This window comes from Neolamprologus multifasciatus, chromosome 10, assembly GCF_963576455.1.
Source record: "Neolamprologus multifasciatus chromosome 10, fNeoMul1.2, whole genome shotgun sequence".
NCBI classification, from domain to species: domain Eukaryota; kingdom Metazoa; phylum Chordata; class Actinopteri; order Cichliformes; family Cichlidae; genus Neolamprologus; species Neolamprologus multifasciatus.
Genome location: NC_140448.1, coordinates 15848541 through 15872050, shown reverse-complemented (window position 1 = coordinate 15872050; position 23510 = coordinate 15848541). Strand labels below are relative to the sequence as shown.

Genomic DNA, 23510 nt, shown 5'->3' with positions numbered 1-23510 from the left:
ACACACAGGGAGTGAAAAGGACGGAGTAAAAAAAAAAAGGGGGGGGGGTTTCAAAAATAAATGCATGATTGTAAATCAAAGCACAATCGTACACCTGGACTAAAGACCAATCTGGTGTTTACCCAGATGTGCTTAGCCAAGACAGATGTTTTGTGGAATTGCCATGTTTAACAGTACAGCGTGTAGTATATAGTGTAAGTTATAAAATGGTAGGATGACCCTCCCTGAAAAATGGCAGCTTTTAAAATATAACAGTGACAGAACGTTACTTTTCTGGTTTGAAAACATTAAAGGCCACCCTGCCTTCATCCTGTTCAGGTGTCTGAGCACAGTCGGGGGAACGCCACGTGCTCTGGCTTGTGTAGCTCTGAAGGCAGTTCACGACCTTTGTCACATATCATCATCTTCCCCTCCTCCCCATCATTTCCTGTGTTTGCACAATCTGTGTTGTACACCCTCTAAATCCAGAAGGAGAGCCGCAATAAACAGCCAGCAACTGTGACAGTAAATAATTGAAGACGTTTGCGTCCTTATGGCTGTGAATGAAGATGTTTAGTTCCAGTTATTGATGTTGTTTGGAGAAAATGTTTTTTGCCGCAATATTTCACCGCCCTGCTGCTGCAGCGAGGGAGCCAATGAGATTTACATTCCTTGTCAATAACAAGCTAGTTAAAACAGATGAGGGGATTTCACGTTGCCCTATGGAGTTATTTGTCCTAAAAACACTAAGTAACTGAAGAACATAAATCTTGCTGTTTTGTTATTTTTCAAGTTATAAATTGGCAAAAAAAAAAAGAAAAAGAAATCTATGTAAGAACAACCAAGTTTATGAAACTATGACACTTAATAGTTTTAATTTGTATACATATATAATCCTGTTGTGATGCATTAAAATGCTATGAAAAGTCATAATTAGCCAACATTAATTACTGGTTTATTCTTTATTTTTCAACACAGTTTGAACTCTCTTAGATAAGTTTTCTTGTAGTCTTCAGTTCTTTAGGCTTTTTGAAGGACATTCAAAGCTCTTCTTTGGCTGTTGGGTGCCTTTGAATCCATTCTCTATCGACATGATCTCACACTGCTTCCCAATGTTGAGGTCCGACCTCTGGGGAGGCCAATCCATGACTGATAGTGTGGCCTTTTCACCCGTGTTTCTTTCAAATACTGTTAATCTGCTGTAGACGTTTTTTTAGCCCTGCCACTCATCACTTGTCCAGTTTCCTCAAATGTTAGCTAATGCCGCCTTGATGGTTCAAAAATATTGTTTTACACCTGTCAAACTGTGTTATCTTTGGCATTATTTGCGCATTCAGCTATAATAACAATGGATTGCATTTATATAGCGCTTTTCGAGACCCTCAAAGCGCTTTACAATTCCACTATTCATTCACTCTCACATTCACAACTGGTGGAGGCAAGCTACAGTTGTAGCCACAGCTGCACTGGGGAAGACTGACAGAAGCAAGGCTGCCATATCGCATCATCGGCCCCTCTGGCCATCACCAGTAGGCGGTAGGTGAAGTGACTTGCCCAAGGACAGAACGACCAAGACAGACAGAGCTGGGGATCGAACCAGCAACCTTCTGGTTACAAGATGAGCTTCAGCAGACCTCAGAACATCTAAATAACCCGCTTGCTTTTGCATCGTTGCGTTGCCTCCAGCAGGGAGCGCTGAATTTTCGGTGTCCCGTGATATGGTTGCCAGTAACGGACACCTCCTCGAACTTCTCCCCAGCAGTAGCCCACATCAGCTTTGAGGAGCGGGGCGTGGACTCGGAGCGACCATTCCCTGCTCTTAAATTTGAGGAGACGGCAGACTTTCGCGGGAGAAAAAGAAACCAACAAGAAATCGATCGTTCACCAGCTGGTAAAAGGTTTGAAAACTTTTTTTTCTATACAGTTCATACTTTTTCTAAACATACAACAAACCGGAGAAGCTTCGCTGTTGATTGAACTTGAACATTTTTTACAGTAGTTTTCAAAGTGATCCAATAGGCCAGCCCATCCGATTCAACGGGGGCAGATGAAGCCAAGAGGAAATGTGGGGGCTTTATACTCCGCTGGCTTCTGGATATTTGTGCAGCAAAAATAGGGAATTTAACATTTTGATCCTTTTTAAGGCCCCCACGGACCTTAAAACTAGTCAGCCATCAGAATAGCGCTGATAGCAATCTAGATTCAAAAGTGAGTGATGTATGATAATTTGCTGGAAGGTGTGCAACGCTTTTAAGTGTGAGGAGGTGAAAACCTATTAAAACCTCTTACAGGCTCTGTGATCCTGAGCTTAAACCAGGCGGAACCCGCAGCATACCCATGGATGACATCTTCACACAGTGCAGAGAGGGCAACTCTGTGGCTGTTCGTCTGTGGCTGGACAACACGGAGAATGACCTCAACCTGGGGTAAGCAGATAACTGTGCACACTCATTCAAACAGACAAGGCTTTGAAGAGGACTGCTGCTGGACTGTCTGCTGAATCCAGCTGTGATGTTGAAGCCTGTGCAACAAGACCTGGATTTTTAAAGAATTTGTATTAAATGTTTTTGTGTGCTGGTGTGCATTAAAAAAAGGTGATCTTTGGCACGTTGGAGATGGTCACATAGTTTCCATATTGTTCTCGCTCTGCAACTCCACGTACTGCTGAGCATCACTCAGCTGCAGTCTGTACTTTTCCCCCTGCTCTTCTTCTTATGAGGTCATTTCCAAAAACTGCATATGGGTAGTTAAGAGGAGGTTTCACAGTAACGTACGTGACTCAGAGAGCTTAAGATTTGCCCCTCTAGAAGTGTGTTGTGTTTAAAAAAAAAACAGCTACTTTTAAAGAAGCCACACTTTGGAATTAAAAGTGAAATCCAAACTATTACTGCCAGATGATTTTATATTAATCAAAGGGTGCAGCCCCGTCAACATCTGCCCTTTCCAAAAACCTCTTTCCTCGAAAGGAGCTAGAAGACCTCACTGCTGAAGACCTCAGTTATCTCATTCTTTGGTCAGGCCATATATGTGCAGTTTGTTGACGTTCCCTCTGAGGGCTGCAGAGCTTCTAGCCAACCACGCAACAGCCAAGACCATTTCCTCTGTTTCAGCTCCATACAGGGCCAAGCCCTCGCCGACAGAGCTACCCAGACAGCTCTCTGCAGTCCCGCATAAACATTTGAGAGGCCACTCATTATGCTGGAGGCCTCCTTTTTGGCTCTTACTCTGAGGAAGCTCAGCTATGCGGTCAGGCCTGTTTTTACCTTTAGAATATCTAATAATGTGCAATTAAAGTGTCATGTGTCCGCGGGGGAAATGTGCTACATGTTAGTGGAATTCCTTTACCTCTACATCTGGTACAAAAGGAAAGGGAACTTAGAAACAAACATTTTACCAAACAAACAAAAAAGCTGTTTCAGATCAGCCCCCTGGAAACGTGTGACATAAAGAGACATGAGGAGAAAGAGAGAGAGAATGTGTAGCTCAGGATTCCACTGTGTTTTTTCCACCCTGTCATTCCTGAGTTTTTTTTCTCTCTCTCTCGCTCTCTCTTCTGTTACTTTTTATAGCCCAAAGGGCTGGTTAGACTGCACTGTCTGTCCACACAGGGCTGGATCAGAACAGACAGAATGTGCCTAACTGGCATTTCACTTAAGTGTTAACCTAGTTCTGCAGCTACTTCCTACAGGCTGTACAAGCTCTCTTAGGGTTTATTGTTAAATAGAGGGAAGAGTTTGTGGCTTTGCAACGAGCTGCGAGAATCCCCAGCAGCTGCCTTGGGGTCAGGTAGAGCAAAAAGGGTGAAAGAGGGCCAAGTCACATGGAGGTGATATCCTGGGCTCCTCGCAGGCTGCTAGAGTGCAGTGCTGCAAGTGTTTGCGCCTGTACATATGTTAGCAGCTATTCCAGTTTGCACTGGCATTTTTATCATATGCCAGTCATCAGAGGAGTCACCAGAGGAGTATAGGCTGCAGGAAAAGTGCAGTAGCATGTGCTTAAGTCTAAATAAAGATTAGCAGTTGGTGTGTGTGTGTGTCTGTGTCTGTGTCTGCGTGTGAGAACCTGGGTGTCTCCGTGTCATAGAGGAAGCCACACATGTAAAATTTTGTCAGAGGCCGCCAGCATCCTCCAACATGCAGTTCAGCAAAACAAGAATGTCATCACCTCACAGTGACACACACCTCAGCAAATGAATATATACTTGTCAGACTTTATATAGTAAGTTTACAGTAAAAGTATGTCTTCTTTGCTTCCCGTACTGTGCTTGCCCTGTGGCTTAGTGATGACCACGGCTTCAGCCCTCTCCACTGGGCGTGTAGGGAAGGGAAGAACGGCGTCGTCGACATGCTCATCATGCGTGGTGCCCGTATAAATGTGATGAACCGTGGCGACGATACGCCGCTGCATCTCGCCGCAAGTCATGGACACAGAGACATCGTGGCCAAGGTAAACACAGCGCTTTATACAATACACTTTATACATTCACGTAGGCACTTTTTTCTAGAGCTGAGTGCTTGCTATCTGACATTCACACACATTTACATACCGATCAACTCAGAACGACTGAACCGCCAACCTTCCAGTTAGAAGATGACCTGCTCCCCTGAACCAAATCCACCCAGATACAGTGTTGTTACACAGTGGGTCTGTGTATGTGTTTTATTTTTTTTAGGTGGGTCAAATCTTATTTATCATTATGCCCTTTTGTTTTTTAATGGCAGCTGATCCAGTGCAAAGCCGACCCCAACACAGTCAATGAGCACGGGAACACCCCGCTCCACTACGCCTGCTTCTGGGGCCAGGATGAAGTGGCCGAGGTGCAGTACTTTACTATATACCCATACACAGATGCTCTGTCTTTACTTTAGCATTATCTCTTTGCCCCCTCTTCTGGTCAGAGATGGTCACTGCAGTCTTTTTCTGTGAAGCTCTTCAGTATCTAATCTGTGCACATTACATTGTTTGACCACTTTTTCTTTTAGGACCTGGTGGCCAGTGGTGCCCAGGTGTGTATATGCAATAGGTATGGACAAACACCTTTGGACAAAGCCAAGCCTCACCTAAGACAGCTGCTACAAGGTGCTAAAAGGGACTATTTTTGGATATTTTAACAGACAAACAAGGTTTTTTGAAAAGGAAATAATTATGCATTCTTAATTTTTGTTGTTTTCTTTTTAGAAAAGGCAGAGAAAATGGGCCAGAGTCTGATCAAAGTTCCATACAAGGAAACTTTCTGGAAGGGCACCATGCGGACACGACCCCGTGAGTAACATTTATTCCACACTCTAGGGGGCCATCATCATATCAAAGCAGAATGTTTGCAATAATAGCGATGTTTTTGACCTTATAGGTAATGGCACCCTCAACAAGCAGGCTGGTATCGATTATAAGCAACTCTCGCTGCTGGCAAAGATCAATGAAAACCAGTCTGGAGAGGTTAGCTGCACTCTGTTTTTATTGCTGCGTGCCAGTCTTTTTCAGCTCCCCGGCTGTTTAACACCATGTGCTCTGTTTGTAGTTATGGCAGGGTCGGTGGCAAGGAGACGAAATTGTAGTAAAAGTGCTACAAGTGAGAGACTGGACCACCAGGAAGAGCAGAGACTTCAACGAGGAACATCCAAAACTGAGGTGATTCAAATAACCGTACTGTAGGAATATGAAAGGTTATAGTGGTGGGTCTGGGGCAGCAGTGTTTCTTGTGGTATCCACACAATGAATCGGTATTCCATTGCATTGACTGTATATGAAAGATGGATCTAGCCATTGTTACAGCACGCACTGGTTTGTGGAGTTACATTTTGACGCTTATGACCTTTGCCATAATTCTTGAGCCAGAACTGACCATATTTGGACAATTGTATTATGAATTTGGGTGGGTAAACTGCACAAGGAGTCATCATATTTATCATACAGCTAAATATTCCAGGAGGCCCTAACACTGCATGTGTGCATCATACAGTTCAGTGACTTAGTTTGGTGGTGTTAAATTCACACTGTATCTTGGCCCTAATAATGCATAATTTTAAGCTTTAAGCTTTAAATGAGCTAGTTTAAATAAAAAAACATATCCTGGGAACTTATCTTTATAATTTAATTCTTGAATTATGCTTGTTTCACCTCTGCAGATTGCTTTTCGTGTCATGGATTATGGGCAGGCATCACAGGGTCACATGCTGTCAGCCTGCGTGTTTATATAAACTGAGGCAAATACATTTGGTGCTGCAGTTTCTTATCTTGAGTCGGCTTAGAGTCTGTTTGAGTTACATAGAGTCAGTCAGCATTTGGCCTGGTGGCCAGGCACTGGTAAACACAGTCCTCGTGTAGAGTAGAGACGACCGCGATGAACCGCCGGTGAAGTCTGTGGTCAAAGATTAGCTAGGATGTTGTGCAGGGTTCTTATGCAATGGAGTAGAGGACCGTTTATTTTTGCTAAGTTGGGTTCTACAGCAAACATGAACCTCTTTTATAAGATGAAACCAGACCCTTCACAATGTGACTCAAGCATTACTTTCTAATCCTGTTTTCTGTTAAGAACTTATCGTGCAATAACCGTCGAACCACGCAGAACATGTTAAGACAGGTCCAGGCGGGCCCACAGAATGACTTCAGCATTCTGAAGCGTCCTCTGAATACTTTTAAATCACCTGAGCGAAACTGCATTCCCATCTCATCTACTTTTAATAAATTCTGTCATCCTCGGGATAAAATGACCAGAACAGAAGGTGAGAGAATCCTTTGAGCAGGCCAAATCAAAGAAACCTCACCAGGAAGGCTGAGTGCGCAGTAGGAACGTCTTGGCTGTGCTTGATGCAATCATCAAAGCACTGGTTATGCGTGCGCCGAAGATTAGAGGCAACATAAGCTCTTTCATGTACTGCAAAAATAGGTGACAGTGAAATGCAAAAACACTGCTGCTGGGCTTATCTTTAAAGGTGACACAAATGGTGGGGTGGTTTCTCATGGATTTGCAAAGCATTCTCGTGATTCATACCAAGCTTTGAGGCCATTTCTTCTCTGTTAGTCTCTCCTTATCCCAGACAGACCATCTTGAGCTTAGAATAAATAGCTATTTATTAAATAATATTTAGAAACACTTCACAATCTCTCTTTTTTTTTCTGTTGTGGCTTCGCAGAATTTTTTCTCACCCAAACATCCTACCTGTTCTTGGGGCCTGTCAGTCACCGCCATCCCCTCACCCTATAATCATTACCCACTACATGCCCTACGGATCCCTCTACAACATATTACACCAGGGCACCAGTAAGTCATTTGACAATGTGTGCATGCGTTAAAATGAAAAGGCTCAAATTTGTCTTTTGTCTCAGCCTGAAAGAGCTAAAACTGCGGCAGGTTTGCCACTGTGGATGACGCTGTGGCTTCATACATTATGGATAAAGAAACGTATTTGTGCATGGGTCTTTCTCTCACTTATTTCTCTTATTTCTCTCACTCCCCCCCCCATCTCACTCATTCATGTCAGCTAGTCAGTTAAGTGACATTTAGATGTTGGTATCATGGCACTTAATTAAACCCCATATCCTACTTCTGCCTTCTGTTCCCTCAGCTCTTGTGGTTGACCAGAGCCAGGCAGTGAAGTTTGCACTGGACATTGCCAGTGGCATGGCTTTCCTCCACACCTTAGAACCAATGGTGTCGCGGCTTTACCTCAACAGTAAGCACATCATGGTGAGAGGCCTTTCTGCTGTCTTTTATTTCATTAGATAGCTGCATGTTTATTATCAGATGTGATCACAAGATGTAATTCATCTACAGATTGATGAGGACATGACCGCCAGGATAAGTATGGCAGATGCTAAGTTGTCCTTCCAGTGTCCTGGTCGTATGTACTCTCCAGCGTGGATGGCTCCTGAAGGTATTTATTCCCTTTTGTTTTTCTCCTCGCTCACTCACTGTTCTCCTAATTCCCTCCTGCTTCCTGCTCACTAAATGCCTCCTTCGACTTTATGAGTCTTTCAGCCAGGAGGAAACTGCGCTGTATAATTTAGTACCAATTAAGAAGCAGTCGTGCTGTTTTACCTGGTAAAGTTACATAATGAAGATCCGAGTTATAGTGCTTATGTTTATGGGTTTTTTTTTTTTTCTTTCTTCAGCTTTGCAGAAGAAGCCCGAGGACATTAACAGAAGATCTGCAGACATGTGGAGCTTCGCTGTGTTATTGTGGGAGCTCGTTACCAGAGAAGTCCCCTTTGCTGATCTCTCACACATGGAGATAGGCATGAAAGTAAGTTGACACAGTATTTATCTGCCCATAGGCTTCAACATTACATTACAAACACGTGCAACTTTTCTACTTAACACCACCCCAATATAAACAGGTGTCTCTCGAGGGTCTTCGGCCGACCATTCCCCCAGGGATTTCCCCTCACATCTGTAAGCTGATGAGGCTCTGCATGAATGAAGACCCAGCCAAGAGACCCAAGTTTGATATGATTGTTCCCATCTTGGAGAAAATGCAAGACAAGTGAATGCTTGTGCATCAGTTCACGCACTTCCTTTTTCATGTTTAATCACCAAACCACTCTATAGCATCACTTCCTTTATGTATCTGCCAAGCCACTGTAAATAATTCCAGGAACCACTTCAGCGACCCACAGTTCAGACACTAATATTGTATTGCTTTTTATGTATAAGTTAAATTTGTAGTTAAATGTTATTTTTGGCTAAGCAGCTCTTTTTTGTAATGACTGAGACTTGGTCACTGAAATGCTAGCAAGCTCTTTTTTTGATCCAGCGTGGATTTCATTCAGTGAAATATGTATAGAATCGATTCTTTTATGCACACCACTGACTGCCAATGCAATAAATGTTTTATATTTATGACAAATGCTTGTTCGTTTCATTTGAGACATTGTTTTACTTTCATCACAGACAAAGCATTGTCACATTTTCACTTCTTAAAAATAGTTTTCACTACCTGGATGGGGTTTTGTTTATGTCACTGGGATTTTCTGTCAATGATTGCTTCCACTCTTTTGTCTCCGGAGGAAAATTCTTCAAATATTACACAATTCTTCACTTAAACTCGTGGAGAAAAAAAACAGATTTTGGTGGTTAAAGGTCAAGGTAAGTGACTTTACAGCCATGTTTTTGGTCTTAAGAATTCACACTCTGATTCTGACACTGACTGATGATATTAAAAATCAGCTTCTCAAAAACCAAGATTGCAATATTTTAACTAAGACTAGATGTGACGAAAGCATTTTTCCAATTTGGAAAGCTAACTAGAATAAAGTAAAAAAAATAAATAAATAAAAAGGAAATCTTTTTAGTTTTAGAATTTGGCAGTTTGTTTGAATGTGTTTAGTGAAACTTTGGATATGAGTCAACTGCTTTCAAAAGTTCCATGTTTTTACTGTAATACTAAATCTAACCTCTGCCATATCTGCCCTTCATACGGTAATAATTAAGAAGCCAAACTAACACTAATACTTTTAAACAATAAAAACGAAGCAAAAATGATCAAACCCAATCTGGAAATTGTGTGAAACTAAACCGAATTTTAAAAATCAGTAGAGTCATATCATACTAATATGATAACGATATTAGGGGGGGGGATGCAATAACTGTCAGAGATATCACGATGTACTTCAAAAATGTTTGACCTTATTCCATGTTTGGTTGGATTGGGAATCAGTCATCTTGGTTGTTCGCACCTTCAAGTTAATAACTATATAGAAATTTGAATATTTTGTTGATTCTTTGCAGTAGTATCCATATTTACATGTGTCATAATAGATCCGCTGGTACTGGTGTTAGCGTTACACTTATAAAATAATAGATTATGAATCAGTAACGCATGCACACACAAAGGAAATAAGCAACTTGCAACTGTTTTGACCAAAATTAAGACTTTATTGATTTTATTTTAAGATAGCGGACATAAAGCAGAATATACTGACGATCATTGAGCACATTGAATTTATAGTCCCAAATTTATAAAAGTTTGCAGAGGCAGCTATTTCTGGACTTCAGTCACTATGTAATTAAGGAAGACTTTGGTCAAAAGGGGGTTAAAAATATAAACGGTCAGCGCGTGACCTCAGCTTTGATAATCTTTATTTGACTTCATTTGACAGCTGCAGACTGTGGGCCAATCAGAAAACAGGAGGGGGGCGCGCACGAGTGAACCCGGCCTCACGTGACGTGTCAGCTGACTTTTTCAGAAGTCAGAGGCAGCAGCAGCAGCCGCTGAGGTGACAGTCGGACTTAAAACTTGGCAGTTGCTGTAGCGAACATCCACAAAGAAAGAAGGCTGCCGAGCTCATTTCGTTGCACTTTGTGGACGTGGGAGCTGGGACGCTCTTGACCTTCCCGCTTCTCACTCAGGGAAAACTGCGACACTTTGTTATATTCAGAGGTATGGTATCAGAAGAGTAGCTAGCTTTGTTAAGAGTGTGTTCTCGCTGCTGCTGTGTTAGTAGCTGACATACAGCGGAATATTGCTTGCGGTTGTTTGTGAGTCATTTATTCTGAAGCTGAAGCTGAAGTGTTAGGTTAAGCACCGCGACAGTAAGTGTTACTTCCTTGACACCCATCCTTGTTTTGTTCTTGTTGTGCCTGTTGTGTTGCTGTCCTGTACAGAGGCTGAGGCAAACGCTCTCTGAGGACACCTGCTGTCTGGACCATGAGGCTCTCCTCTCAGCCGCCCTCCTTTGGGCTGATAACCTGCTCTTTGGTGTTGATATTGCCGCTGTTTGGCTCCTGTCATCCAGCACAGCTTTCCGGAAACCCCAGCCGGGTGTTCATGGAGCAGCTGAGCCACTCAAGTGTCAGATTCAACTGGAGAAATGTCACCTGCTACGTCTGCAAAGCTGTCTTCACCATTGTTGATGTTGCCCTTCTGGTAATGTGTTAAAAATGTCCTATTAAACCACAAGTTGCACAAGTGCAACAGACCATCCGGTCCTTAGAGCAGCTCAGGAAGTAATTTGTTTAAAAAGTGAAAAACATTTAGGAGACGTTTACTGGAGTATTAAAACTGCATTTAAGTTTAGTTATACATTAATTGTTGTTGTGGACTGCATTTTGACTACATGTATAATTAGAGCTTACGTTTTTACAGTCCGTAGAAAATCTTGCGCAAAGTCCAACAAATGTCGGAAGACTGCAGCTGCCTCATAAAATGCTATGCAGGAAGATTATGTTTTCCATATTAACCTGCATCATGTAATACTGAGAGGTGCTTCTAGTATATTCAATATTCCCTTTACCATTTACATCAGTGTATTTTCTAATGTTGAGAAGTAGAAACATTTAAACTGGATGGCTGAAGACTAGATTTGAGATCAACATATGCTTCTGGTTTAACTGTTTTTTTTTTTTTTTTTTCTTTCTTCTTTGTGATGTGTGGTTTGTTCCGTTTATTGCACATTGTCCAACTTCCTAAACTGAACAAGGGACTTCTCTTACACAGTTAGTCTTTTATTTATTGTTTATTCAATTCTGGTACAGCTAAATTGGGTTAAAAAGACAATAAATCTGAGCAGTTCCCATTATGTTTCCAAATGTGAATCATCAATTATATTAGAGAATATTACTGCTATTGTAGAGCATAAAACGTTTAAAAATGTTCGTGGTATATGATACAAGTCGTATGACAGTCTGCTTCTTCTGTGTTCTGTGTTTAGCATAAAAGTCCTTAGACTATGTCATGTGGTCTCTATTGACCACAAATAACATGTTTATCGTTAGCTGTAGCTGCTGACCTCAACCACATGTGTTTGCATATTCTCCTGTTTAAGTGCAGATGCTGCACTTAAATTCTGTGACTTATATTCGTACTGTGAAATGTTTCTTTGAGCAAGTTTAAATTCAGATTGTTCGAAACAAATTTTAGCTTTGCCTGCTTTGCAGGAAGTTCAAATGTAGTGGTTAGTTTTCTTAATTTCCTCCTCTAAGATCTTGTTTTTTTTTCTCTGTTAACCCCTTCCCCCAGAGTGATGCAAATGAAGAGCGAGTGGCACGTGCAGTAGGTGAGGCGTGTATCCGTCTCCATCTGGCTGATGAGCAAGTCTGTTGGGATATAATTGAGCTGTTCAGGGATGACTTCATAAGGGCCCTGCAGGAGTCATTTCTGTGGCCCACTGAAGCGTGTGCTATACTGGTGGGCCCTTCCTGTGGCAAATTTGATGTGTATGCACCTTGGAACATCACTTTGCCAAATGTTCCTAAGCCCCCCGTTAAACCACCCTCTCCTCCCAAACCGGGTTCTCCACAGAGCAGAGTCCTGTTTCTCACAGACGTCCACTGGGACAGGGTGAGTGTGTGAAATGAAAATAGCCAAAATTGAAATTGAAGTGAAATCCTGGCAAACTTGGCTATTCTTGTCCTAATTTTGTGTAGTAGCCCCTCAAAGTGTGTCTGTCAGTAGGTGTGTATATGAAACCTTTTTATATTAAGGTCATACGCTTGTTAAAAACAAGGTTAAAGTTAGTGATTTACAGCGTCTGTATATTTTCGGCTTGACTCAGCATAAAGTGTTATGGTTTTGATCACCTGACTTGTTTTGGTTTAACTCGTGCCTTAAAAAAATGTTACACTTTGTTCCTCCTGACAGGAATATGACGTCGGCAGTGCTGCAGACTGCAAGGAACCTCTGTGTTGTCGTAACAATTCAGGCTCTCCAATCTTGAGCAGGAGGAAGGCTGGGCACTGGGGAACTTATGGAAAGTGTGACCTGCCTCTTTGGACAGTGGAGAACCTTCTGGAAAATGCTGCCAAAGCTGGGCCATGGGACTGGGTTTACTGGACTGGAGACATACCAGCACACAATGTATGGTCGCAGACAAGGGAGCAGCAGTTGTCAGAGCTTACTGTCATCTCCAGACTCATCCACAAGTAAGTTTGCTTTAAGTTTAACTGACTTTTTTTGATACGTGCTACTTTAACTCATAAAACAGCAGATCAGAGTAGTTTTAATATTATAAAACTAACAATATATGTTGTTCCGGTTTATGGCTACATTCATTACAAACACACTGTAGTCTGACTCAGACCATATTAACATTCATAGGGTTGTCCAGTCATAAGTTTGTCATGCGATATCTTGAACTGGTCCAATCTCATGTTGACTCTTAACTTTTGTCCTCAGACACCTGGGACCTAATGTGATGGTTTACCCTGCTGTAGGAAACCACGAGAGCACACCAGTAAACAGCTTCCCTCCACCCTATATTCATGGCAACAGATCCTCTTCCTGGCTATATGACCAAATGGCAGAGGAATGGGCCCCGTGGTTGCCAGATCAGGCATTGAAGACTTTAAGGTTACTGAATTTTATGATTTTATTATATGTTAATGTCCTTTGCCACAGTACTGCAGTTAAAGCTACCCGTAGGTAACAAAGCATTTACACTGGAACACGAGGAAACTGTGTTTATGATGCAGTTTCACTTTGACTGGTTACCAGTGATGGAAAGTGTTTCTTATACACTTACTGGCCACTTTTTTAGGTATAGCTGTTAAACTGCTCATTAATGCAGATATCTAAACAGCCAATCACATAGCAGCAACTAACCTGATTAACTGCTCATTAATGCAACTATCTCATTAGGCAATCACATGACAGCCACTCAGTGTGTTTAATCACGCAGACATGATGAAGACAGTCTGCTGAAGTTCAAACCGAACATCAGAATGTGGAACATGGTTATTTAATCTAATTTGAATGTGGTATGGTTGGTGGTGTCAGATGGACTGGTGTGATTATGTCCGAAACTGCTGATCTGTTGGGATTTTCCCACTCAACCATTTCTAGGATTTACAGAGAATTGGCTGAAAAAGAGAAAATACCCAGTGAACAGCAGTTATTTGGGTGAAAATTCCTTGTTGATGCCAGAGGTCGGAGAAGAACCTAAAGAACCATTTGTTACAACCATGGTATACAAATGGGCCACAGTTGCAGAAGACCACATTGGTCCCAGTCCTGTTGGCTAAGAACAGAAAATTAAGGCTACATTTTACACAAACTCACCAAAATTGGACATTGAAAAAAAGTTTTCCTGGTCTGAGGAGTTTTGATTTCTGGTGGGATATTCGTATGGTACAGTCAGAATCTGGTATAAATAATACAAAGCATGTATCGATCAATTTGTGACATGATGTCACAAAGATAATCTCAGAGTGGTTTCTTCAACTTTGCCTCCACTGGCCAGTGAGTGTATACAACACTTTGAGTTGCAATAAGTGACCCAGAGCCTGAAAATGTCTATTTTCATTTGACTTTGAGTCATTCAGATGTCCTGTTGTTGTAATTACAGATATGGAGGATTCTACACAGTGCAGATTCAGCCTGGTCTGAGGCTGGTCTCTCTCAATATGAACTTTTGTGCACGAGAAAACTTTTGGCTGATGGTGAACTCCACCGATCCCGGGGATCAGCTGCAGTGGCTCGTACACATTCTCCAGGCCAGCGAGGACAAGGGAGAAAAAGTGAGTTTGATCATTTAACACTGTGACATTGGGATTCTCTTATTTTAATTACATCTGATCTCATTTATTAAGCAAAAGAAAACGTTTATTTTTCTTTAAAAATATCTCCTCCTTTATTGTAGGTACATATCATTGGTCACATCCCACCTGGCCTTTGTCTTAGCAGCTGGAGCTGGAACTATTATCACATTGTCAACAGGTAGCTGCAGTAGTCACTGAAGATTTAATATTAAAGCTGTTAGAAACTGTTAGAAGATAACTGGAGTACTAAAGTCAGTCTGGCTACTTCTTTGTCACTTGGAGAATGATTTGGGCTCGTATTCATTAAGCAATAGTTTATTGTTTAATTGCAGAGCATTAAATGTTTCCCTATGTGAATTTAGAAAAGGTGCATGTGTAATGCTGATCAATGCAACTAAATCCCAATAAGCAGTATTCTTGGAATTACAGCAGCTAGATACAGAGCTGGCTTATTACCAGAAACACTTTTCAGCATCTGAAAGCATGTGAACAGAGATGAATTTGTTGGTTTCTCTTTGGTAAACTACTCTTGCATCCTTTCTTCAGGTATGAAAGTACAATCACTGGACAGTTTTTTGGCCATACGCACCTGGATGAGTTCCAGATGTTTTATGATGAGGAAACCATGACCCGCCCATTGGGGGTAGTGTTTATTGCTCCCAGTGTCACTACCTATGTTAGCCTTAATCCAGGTGAGTTAATAATTGAGTTAAGTCATCTTCCAGCCTTTCATAAGCAGCACACTCACACGCAGCAAAAATATGTCTTTTCAGGATACCGTGTCTACTATGTTGATGGGAACTACCAAGGAAGCTCTCGGCTGGTGCTCGACCATGAAACCTACATCCTGAACCTTACAGAGGCAAACCACAGTCCATGGGCACCACATAGTCCACAAAAGGATCCTAAATGGACACTACTGTACCGTGCCACTGAAGCTTATGGTCTGTCTACTCTGTTCCCCTCCGATTTTAATCGGCTGATTGGGACCTTTATCAATGATGATCCTGTCTTCCAGAAGTTCTGGTATTTGAGGTATAAAGGGCACGTCTCAAAGCCTTGCAAAGAGGTCTGCAAGACCGGTATACTGTGCTACCTGCGAAGTGGGCGTTATGATGACCTGAAGCAGTGCGACTACCTTAATGGTTTTAAAGGAAGCTTAGCCAGAGCTGCCACAAAAACTCTCTGTTGACCCGATGGAGTTTAGCCTGGAAAAGGCAGGGTGAGGGGGGGAAAAGCAATATGACTAAATATGATACTGAGCCAAAAACAAATCATCCTCTGTTGCAGATGGACAATGATTGTTGTTTTTTGTTTTTGTTTTTTTATAGGTTTGATTTCATAAAGTCACTTGACCTATTATCCATTATGTTCACACGTATGTGGAACTTAGAAACCCAACTTGAGTATTTGTTGTGCCTCATCACTAATAATGTGTTTAAATTCACTTACATGAATGTGGGACGGTTGACCTCTTTTCTTTGATGTCAGTTGTGAAAAGGGTGGTTAAAATTGTTCTGAAGCGCACACAGTGTTAGGCATTACAAGGATTCGTCAGTTCTCATGATTTAAGCAGTTCTTTTGAAGCCAGTGCCTTTTTTCTTTTTTTGTTAAATATGAACTTATCGATTCTTGCAATCTTATATCTTTTAAACCTCTGTCCCTCTGAAATGTTAGTCATCCATTAATTTTCTTCTTTTTATATAATTTTGGGTTGCAAAGTGGCTGGAGCCTGTCCAGCGGTCGTGGGGCAAGAGGTGGAGTACACCCTCTATAGGTTGCAAGCCTGTGGCTAACACAGACAGGCAGCCATTCACACCCACATTGACACAAGAACCGACACACATACAGTAACCTTGCAAACTCCACACAGAAAGACACCTGCTGACAGACCTTATTCTTCTGCGGTGATGACACTAATCTCAGTCCCACAGTGTGACTCAGAAATGTTTTGGCACTTTAATATCTTTTTTTTTTTTTTTTTTTTTAGTCCTTCGTCAGCACCATTGTTTGGATTTTAGGTCTGTGCTTTATGTAATCCACCTTTATGTGCAACATTTTCTGCCTCAGCAAAAACATATTTTAGCCAACCAAAGAGCAGTATTTTTCATTCCTAATGTTTACTTCTGCCTGCACTTTGTTTTTAGCCACTTTCTTTAGCAGTGAATAAATCTGACATGCTTGTTTGGCTCCTCAAATCTGGGGAATTAATGGTGTAACAGGAAAGTGCTTGTAATATAAGCAGTAATTTAAGCGATTGTACAGAGTGTGAATAAAATTGCTTGCTCGTTACCTATTTGTGAGGGGCAAATGTTGAGTTCAAATTAAAAAAAAAAATTGTTTTTAATTAATCAAACACATGCACAGCTCCAACACTTTATTACAGTTTTTTGTTCTTCAGAAATTTGATACAAACACTGCCATCAAATCATTATGTGCATTGAAGTGACCCTTGATTCATCAAAGTCAAAGCAGTTTCTACAATAGCTGCTGCTTTGAAAGCTCAAATTCTAAATCATTGTGAGACTAACATCTTTTCTGAGCTCTCGTTAGCAATGTCTTGTCTCTCTCCCTTTTCCACATTTCCACCAAAGACGACTCTAACCCTAACCAATACCTAGGCTACTTTAGGTTTCAATAAATCCTCAAGTGGGGCTGAATATTTAACAGCATTGGGAAATAGTTCACAAATAAACTACTGAGCTATGAAAAAAGCTACATATAGCTTTATAATTTCATGAATGCTAAATGTTGATCATTTTACTACATACACCAAAAGAAGTACCTGCACATACAGATTAATTTAAATGCGGACATTATTCTTTGTGTATTGGTAATTCTCCATGTCTCACAAATTTAAGTGGCAAAAGCTGAGAGTAGAATTTTAGTCTACATTATTTGTAAAGCAGAGAATTGTAAACACTTAAGATCACAACATTTAAACATATGTAAATGTGCAGTATTCCTCTGGCCAATTTTAACACCAAAACTGCATTTTTTTTTAATTAGTGTTCAATTTGCATATTTCTGTTCATTATGCATCATTAAAGCTAGAACAGGTTTTCCCATTTTTCCATCTTTCTTTTATTCAGATTTTAAGAAGAACATAGTGACACCAAAGTCTTCCTTGTACAGGTCCCAGGTCTTTGGTTTGTGTGGGTTGTCCAGCTCTTCCCTGGGTAAAAACAACCTGAGGACAGTTTAAAGAGAGTGTAAGTCATGATAATACACTCAAAAGAATACAAAAAAACGGTCTCTGATCTGCTGAAATAGAAAAAGAAACACACTTGTTATCTTCTATGAAGGATGTATTGAACCAGAAGTAGAATGGAACATCTTCATATCCTTTCGGGAGACCCTAAGGATGATGAGAACAGATCGCGTGAATCTAATTCACAAGCTTTCCTTTAATATAGGTGAAAGGTGAAAAAGTAAGCACTCACTGCACTCGATTCAAACATGACCTTCACATCTCCTTCAACCACAGGTCCATTCTGCAGGCTGATGACTGCTGCGTTATTACCCACATCAGGAAATACCTAACAAAACGCATAAACGGGTTAAAATGCTAAAACTCTTCAATCCTGTTGTGTGAATTTGTGAGTGTGTGACAGACTTACCGTGCAGTTCTCCTGCTTGGCACACACACACTCAAACACCAGCTCTTTTCTCACAATTATCTTGACCTTGAAATCGCTACCATTACCTTTACCAACACCTGAGCAGAAGTAGAGGGAGAAAAAAAAGCTCATATGTTCCACCGTTGGTGGTGCAGCTATAAACGAACATTATTCAGGTTTTCTAGTTTACCTGCTATGGAGTGGATACGGATGCTTTTAATCCTGAGGCTTTTCGGTGGAGGCAATTGTCTGTTGAACTTATTCTTCATGATTTCATAGTACCCTACGTACCGGCTCTGCAGGACACAAAAACAACAAAACCTTTTAACATATTATGGCTGTAGGAGGTAGAGCAAGCCATCTACTAATTGGAAGGTTGGTGGTTTGATCCCTGGCTCTGCCTAGTCTGCATACCAAATATTCTTGGGCAAGATATTAACCCCAAGTTGCTCTGTGATGCATCCATCGGAGTATGAATGTGTGTGAATGGTGGTTAGAAAGCATAGAAGATAGTGAATGTGTGAATTTGGCATTTTCTATAGAGCGCTTTGAGTACTCTGAGAAAGTAGAAAAGAAAAGAATAAGAATCAGTCCATTTACCATTTAAAAAAGCAAGCATTTAGTTTTTGTACGTGCATTCCAACAGGCTTAAGAAGATGTTGAGACTCCAGAATCCCTTTTATGCTTCTTGGAATTGATTTCACCAGTGCCTAAAACTCTAATATACTTATTCCAAAAGACATTCCTTTACTATTTGTTTTGATGATGGTTGTGAAGAGCGATGTCTCACAGGTACGCCCAAAATCTCCCACAAATGATTTGTAAGACAGAACCATCTGGCTGTTTCCAAATACTTTCCTAGAAAAGGTTTGGCCAAAACCTGGCAACCTTCTCTGGCGATGTTACCAATTTTGGAAAAAAATCCAGTCGCCTCACATGTGAAGAAGGCCGTTGTATTGCTGCCATGCTTTTGTGTTTCTGCCACATGGAGCTGCTCATCATAATGATTAGAGGGTTTCTTTAAGTAGCTTTAGGGTAATATTAAAATTCACTACAAAGAGTTTTTGATGATTTGTTGTTACCTGAGAGGGAGTCTCCACCCCCTGAAACTTGGAGCTCTGACTTTTGTCTGTCCTCCGCTCGCCAAAATACTCCAGACTGTCCTTCAGTGCGAAAAGAAACAAATGTAAGGATATAGCCTTGTTTTAAAGCACTTATCTATTTACCCTAGTTTCACAAGTAAGTAAGAGAGATGTACCTGTGCACTCTCAAACTGGTCACTGTCGATAAGCCAGGTGCACACCATAGTACCGGTGCGTCCTGGGAAAGGGAGCAGTAGAATTCACGTTTAAAAAGACGCATATTTTCAAATAAGTGATCCAATGATAATGAGTCAAGGAGAGCTCACTAATGTTACCTTTCCCTCCTTTGCAGTGGATCGCAATGATGTTTTGGGGATCAGCAGACATCCACTCTCTCACGCTCGCTGTGTATTTGAGCATGTCCCTGAAACAATCCAGTACAAGAACAAAGAAATAAGGTGTGAAAATACTAATTAGCACTGGAATTGATGCAGTTGTGATGCATCTTTTTCCTGGATCTGAGTCATTTATAGAAATGCTTAAAGTCTCAACATTGGTATAGGTTTACTACAAGAAAAAGATCCAGATTAAAGAAAAGGCCACATATGAAACAGAAACCGTGCTCACTCCAAGGAGGGGACATTGTGGTCATCAATAAACACCCGTTCAACCCTGTAGTGGAAGAACTGGGGGTCGTAGCCTTTCTCACCTGGAAACAAAAAGAAACTACGCTGTTTTGTAATCCTCAACAAAAGGGCATACAGTGCATGTGAGGAAAGGTGGTGCACACTTACTGCAAAGATTGTAAACTTTATAATGGCCTTCATGTTTAGTGTCTAGAAACCTTGCCACTTCCTGCACAAAGAGAGAAGAGAAGTCAGTTAAAAGCCAATGGTAACTGTGATTGGGATCATTTTGATCTTTGTGTACGTTATTATTATTTTTGTAAAATGAAGCAGGTGGTGCATGGTAAAATTAATTTTAATTCATGTCCGCATCCAAGGCCACTCACACTTACCCTGATTGGATTCCTATAGAAGGCCTGCTTCCCAGAGGAGGGGAAAGACATGGCGATGACACGGTCTACAGAGCGGGTAAAAATGCAAAATCATTTTTTAAATTTTTTTTTTATTATTATAATTTTTTTTCAACTCAAAATGTATTTTCCTGACATGCATATTTTTTAGAATTCATACGGCATGCAAACACCTGCCTGTGACATAGGTAAGATCGAGGTCAAATCCATCCTTCTGATAACGCCGCTTGTTTTCAGAAATCTGAAAAATAAGCAATTTTTCCAGTGTTCTTTCTTGATGCCAACCCTAACACTTGTAACTGTCCAGTTTGTGTCTAGAGTGACGACCTTACCATCCTCCTGGTGACTTTCTCCAGCTCTTTCTTCTGAGCAGCCAGTCTGAAAACCCTCACGAGGATTATTATTCTCAAGAAGCGGAGAAATGTCACAACCCTGAAAGGAAAATTGCAAAAGTGAATCATTATTCCAGGTGTTCGAAGTCCAGTGCATTCAAAAGGAGATTATAAAATCTGTAATATGGTCTACGATACTCTATGCAACTACTGCATGTAGCTTAAAACCATATGGTTAAGCTAAACAGTCATTAGACAATCAGCCAAGTCAGTCATTCATTCTCAGATTTTCACCACCAAATAAGAAAAAAAAATAACTTCAAAATCTTTTTGCTTTTGTTTTTAAAGTACAATATGGCTAATTGCAAATTTACTGAAAACATTGCTCTATTGCTTTCTTTTTGGAGTAGTTTGTACACAGATCTATGAGGTCAGTCAGGAATCATAAGAGAAAACAAGTAGGTGGGCTATCGGTGTAAATTCCCATATGGAAAAGAAATACAAGATTTTTTTTAATTCAAATATTAAATGTGTTATACTATGATATGCTCATTAAAGTGGCCCCTTTTGCATTTTTCTTATCCAACACAATGTTTATTTACAGATCATACTTAATTATTTAATTGTTCCTTCCTACTGTATGCCTATTGTGATGGGAATGCAATGAGCAAACATGTACCTGGGGATGAGGCTGGGACCTGACAGGTCAGAGAAGGTGTAGACCATGGTGACCACCAGTGTGACTATCACCACGCAGGCGTCTATGATGTTCAGCTTGGAGCTGAAGTATACTTTGAAACTAAAAGGAGGCCAAGATAAGTGGAAACATGACACAAGACAATTAGTATACAGCTGGAGAAAGACTCTGCACAGATCATGCAATGGACATATTCAGTGATTTCTCTGACACTCTGATGACTGTGCCATTACATTTCCTAATCCCTAACCCAAAACATTTCCTGTCTGACTTCCTTTTCACAACTTCCTGTTTAATGACAAATCAGACTTGGTTTCAGCTGATTCAAAACTCCGGTGGGAATCACTGCTTTAAACATTTCTCTTTCTCCCATTAGCACGGAAACAGTTGTGATGTTTACAGATTCAAACTATATCGCGATCCACCGTCCAATGTGAACACTTCTAGGGCAGTGTCAGCAAAAAATTACTTTTGCAAAAGTAAGTTTTGTCTGATTTGTTAGGCAATCCACTGGCTTCCTCAGAACAGAGGCTATTCTTCCTGGAAGGCTGGCTCATGCGCATGACTTCTTACTCACAACCGGGTGTTGATGGTTACAGAGGTGCGGAAAACAACGACTAGACTCCCACAAGCATTTCTCACTCACCCCTCCACATAGACACGCAGGAGGACATCGGCAAGGAAGAAGAAAGAGATGGTGAGGGACACAGCCTCTAACGCATTTCCAGCATCTCTACTCTTGGCTGGCAGCGAGAGATCCACAATCACCAGCACAAAGTCCACTATGATCAGTGTTACTCCAAATAAACTGGAGAGAAAGACATGCAAATGATGATAAAACATCCACTTAATTAAAAAGACAACCAGGTAGGGGTGTACCCGTTTCCAATTTGCAAAAAACACACTCACCGAAAGCCAAAGGACATGACAAACGGGGCTATCCTTTTCCGAAGATTGCTGCAAAACAAGGGACAGGGTTATATGTGCTTGTATGTAGAGCTGAAGGGTTATGCAAATTGGATCTCTGTAAACTTACTAGTATGGTGTGTCTGGTAGTGCACTCTCCTCCTTTCCATCATCAATCTCTACTTTAGCATTCTCCATCTTTGTAATGTTTCTGAGAAGACAGATAGAGATTAAAGACAAAGACACACAAATATATGTATTTATATGATATATATAGAGAGATAAATAAATAAAAACCTCACCCATTTACACTTGAGTCTAACCCTGGGCTAAAGTACACAGAGGACATGATGCTTCTGTTTCCTTTCTCTTTTTGTCCTGAACGTGGAGTTTCTGCATTTGGAGACAAAAGCGTGATAAGATTGAGTGCACCCATTTCAGCGCGATGCTACGTGGTTACAATGTGGAAACAAATGAGACAAGAGTGCATAAACTTTGTGTCATCGTCCTAAAACGCTGCTTTTCTTCAAACCAGTCTCTCACGCATTTCCCGGTGCTACCTGCAGGATGCAGGAGTCCACAGCGCGTCCCTAAATCACTACATTCGGCTGCAGCACGTACAAAGAAACTGCTCAAGAAAGGAATCGCTCATTATGTTTACCTCTGGGTAAATTTTAACAAAATTTCACCGCCCGGTCCACAGTCTGTGTGATCACCATTCACTGTCCTGTTGCTTTCCTTGCAGCGTTGACGCGTTCACAACAAATCAGATCCCCAAAAAGCCCAACTAAACTAAACTCCCACCGCCTGCTTACCGTCGGGACTGTCATTCGTCAAATTATACGAGACTTCGTCTTGTGACTTCTCCCGGGGACAAAGGAAGACGGTTCAAAGGTTAACCGAGTGGATTTTTTTTCTATCCATCCACTATTCCTCATCGTTTTTGCAAACGTAGCGGTTTCGAACTTCCTGGAGCTCAGTAGAAAAAAAAAGAAAAAACAGGAGGAAAAAATGGCCTCCCCCCCTCTTTATTCATATTTCCTCCTCAGCTTACTTTGACTCAAAAACAGAGTCCGACGGTAACCCTTCTGCACAGACGTATTTAAACCGCCGATAGTTACTAAACTAGCCCAACGGGCTGGAATATCTGGTTTTAATAGACTGGCCAAAAACGAAATAGTACATTCCTGCCTTTTTTTTTGTCATGAATTCATGATATTTGGGTATGATTTTCAGAAAAATAAAAATGAAATAAATACATAGAAAACACAAAATACCTCAACTGCTCCCTTTAGGGGTCGCCACAGCGCATCGTCTGCCTCCATCTGACCCATTTCCCTTGCATCATCTTTTATTACAACAACCCTCCGCGTGTTTACTTCACA

The 23510-nt window shown here is 41.1% G+C and overlaps 3 protein-coding genes across 5 annotated transcripts; 2 read left to right on the top strand and 1 right to left on the bottom strand.

Moving 5' to 3' along the window:
• The first annotated feature begins 1717 nt into the window (after positions 1 to 1717).
• On the top strand, positions 1718 to 9106 carry ilk (integrin-linked kinase). Its single transcript, XM_085175232.1, has 13 exons — positions 1718 to 1877; positions 2271 to 2405; positions 4260 to 4425; positions 4701 to 4796; positions 4962 to 5058; positions 5158 to 5241; positions 5330 to 5415; positions 5498 to 5607; positions 7113 to 7240; positions 7545 to 7666; positions 7754 to 7853; positions 8092 to 8222; positions 8317 to 9106. Exons 2-13 carry the CDS (start codon positions 2317 to 2319, stop codon positions 8464 to 8466), a joined length of 1359 nt encoding a protein of 452 aa, XP_085031358.1. The 5' UTR covers positions 1718 to 1877; positions 2271 to 2316; the 3' UTR covers positions 8467 to 9106.
• Positions 9107 to 10148: 1042 nt separating this feature from the next.
• Positions 10149 to 16744, top strand: smpd1 (sphingomyelin phosphodiesterase 1). Its single transcript, XM_085175224.1, has 9 exons — positions 10149 to 10358; positions 10583 to 10844; positions 11937 to 12257; positions 12558 to 12838; positions 13092 to 13265; positions 14260 to 14431; positions 14554 to 14630; positions 14999 to 15144; positions 15226 to 16744. The coding sequence occupies exons 2-9, from the start codon at positions 10626 to 10628 to the stop codon at positions 15642 to 15644; spliced, it is 1809 nt and encodes a 602-aa protein (XP_085031350.1). The 5' UTR covers positions 10149 to 10358; positions 10583 to 10625; the 3' UTR covers positions 15645 to 16744.
• tpte (transmembrane phosphatase with tensin homology) lies at positions 15757 to 23483 on the bottom strand. Of its 3 annotated transcripts, none has more exons than XM_085175228.1 (19): positions 23403 to 23483; positions 22428 to 22518; positions 22256 to 22336; positions 22129 to 22176; positions 21866 to 22027; positions 21202 to 21321; positions 20523 to 20622; positions 20368 to 20431; positions 20173 to 20237; positions 19949 to 20009; positions 19782 to 19863; positions 19490 to 19578; positions 19331 to 19392; positions 19155 to 19235; positions 18263 to 18368; positions 18073 to 18170; positions 17896 to 17991; positions 17740 to 17810; positions 15757 to 17642 (listed from the first exon to the last, which is right to left on the bottom strand). In XM_085175228.1, the coding sequence occupies exons 2-19, from the start codon at positions 22472 to 22474 to the stop codon at positions 17537 to 17539; spliced, it is 1539 nt and encodes a 512-aa protein (XP_085031354.1). In that variant the 5' UTR covers positions 22475 to 22518; positions 23403 to 23483; the 3' UTR covers positions 15757 to 17536. The 3 variants fall into 3 exon arrangements, with proteins under 3 accessions (XP_085031354.1, XP_085031352.1, XP_085031351.1); XM_085175226.1 differs by lacking the exon at positions 23403 to 23483 and adding an exon at positions 22941 to 23244; XM_085175225.1 differs by lacking the exon at positions 23403 to 23483 and adding an exon at positions 22787 to 22934.
• Between the last annotated feature and the right edge of the window lie 27 nt (positions 23484 to 23510).

What these genes read in the sequence shown, in the direction of transcription:
- ilk (XM_085175232.1), top strand. Translation starts at nt 2,317, where the DNA reads ATGGATGACATCTTCACACAGTGCAGAGAGGGCAACTCTGTGGCTGTT. An exon ending in CATATTACACCAGGGCACCA is followed by an intron (nt 7,241 to 7,544) that starts GTAAGTCATTTG and finishes CTGTTCCCTCAG; the next exon opens with CTCTTGTGGTTGACCAGAGC. An exon ending in ACATGGAGATAGGCATGAAA is followed by an intron (nt 8,223 to 8,316) that starts GTAAGTTGACAC and finishes CAATATAAACAG; the next exon opens with GTGTCTCTCGAGGGTCTTCG.
- smpd1 (XM_085175224.1), top strand. Translation starts at nt 10,626, where the DNA reads ATGAGGCTCTCCTCTCAGCCGCCCTCCTTTGGGCTGATAACCTGCTCT. An exon ending in TTGTTGATGTTGCCCTTCTG is followed by an intron (nt 10,845 to 11,936) that starts GTAATGTGTTAA and finishes CCCTTCCCCCAG; the next exon opens with AGTGATGCAAATGAAGAGCG. An exon ending in CAGGCATTGAAGACTTTAAG is followed by an intron (nt 13,266 to 14,259) that starts GTTACTGAATTT and finishes TTGTAATTACAG; the next exon opens with ATATGGAGGATTCTACACAG.
- tpte (XM_085175228.1), bottom strand. Translation starts at nt 22,474, where the DNA reads ATGTCCTCTGTGTACTTTAGCCCAGGGTTAGACTCAAGTGTAAATGG. An exon ending in TCTATAGGAATCCAATCAGG is followed by an intron (nt 20,010 to 20,172) that starts GTAAGTGTGAGT and finishes CTCTTTGTGCAG; the next exon opens with GAAGTGGCAAGGTTTCTAGA. An exon ending in GGGTGGAGACTCCCTCTCAG is followed by an intron (nt 18,369 to 19,154) that starts GTAACAACAAAT and finishes TGTGTCCTGCAG; the next exon opens with AGCCGGTACGTAGGGTACTA.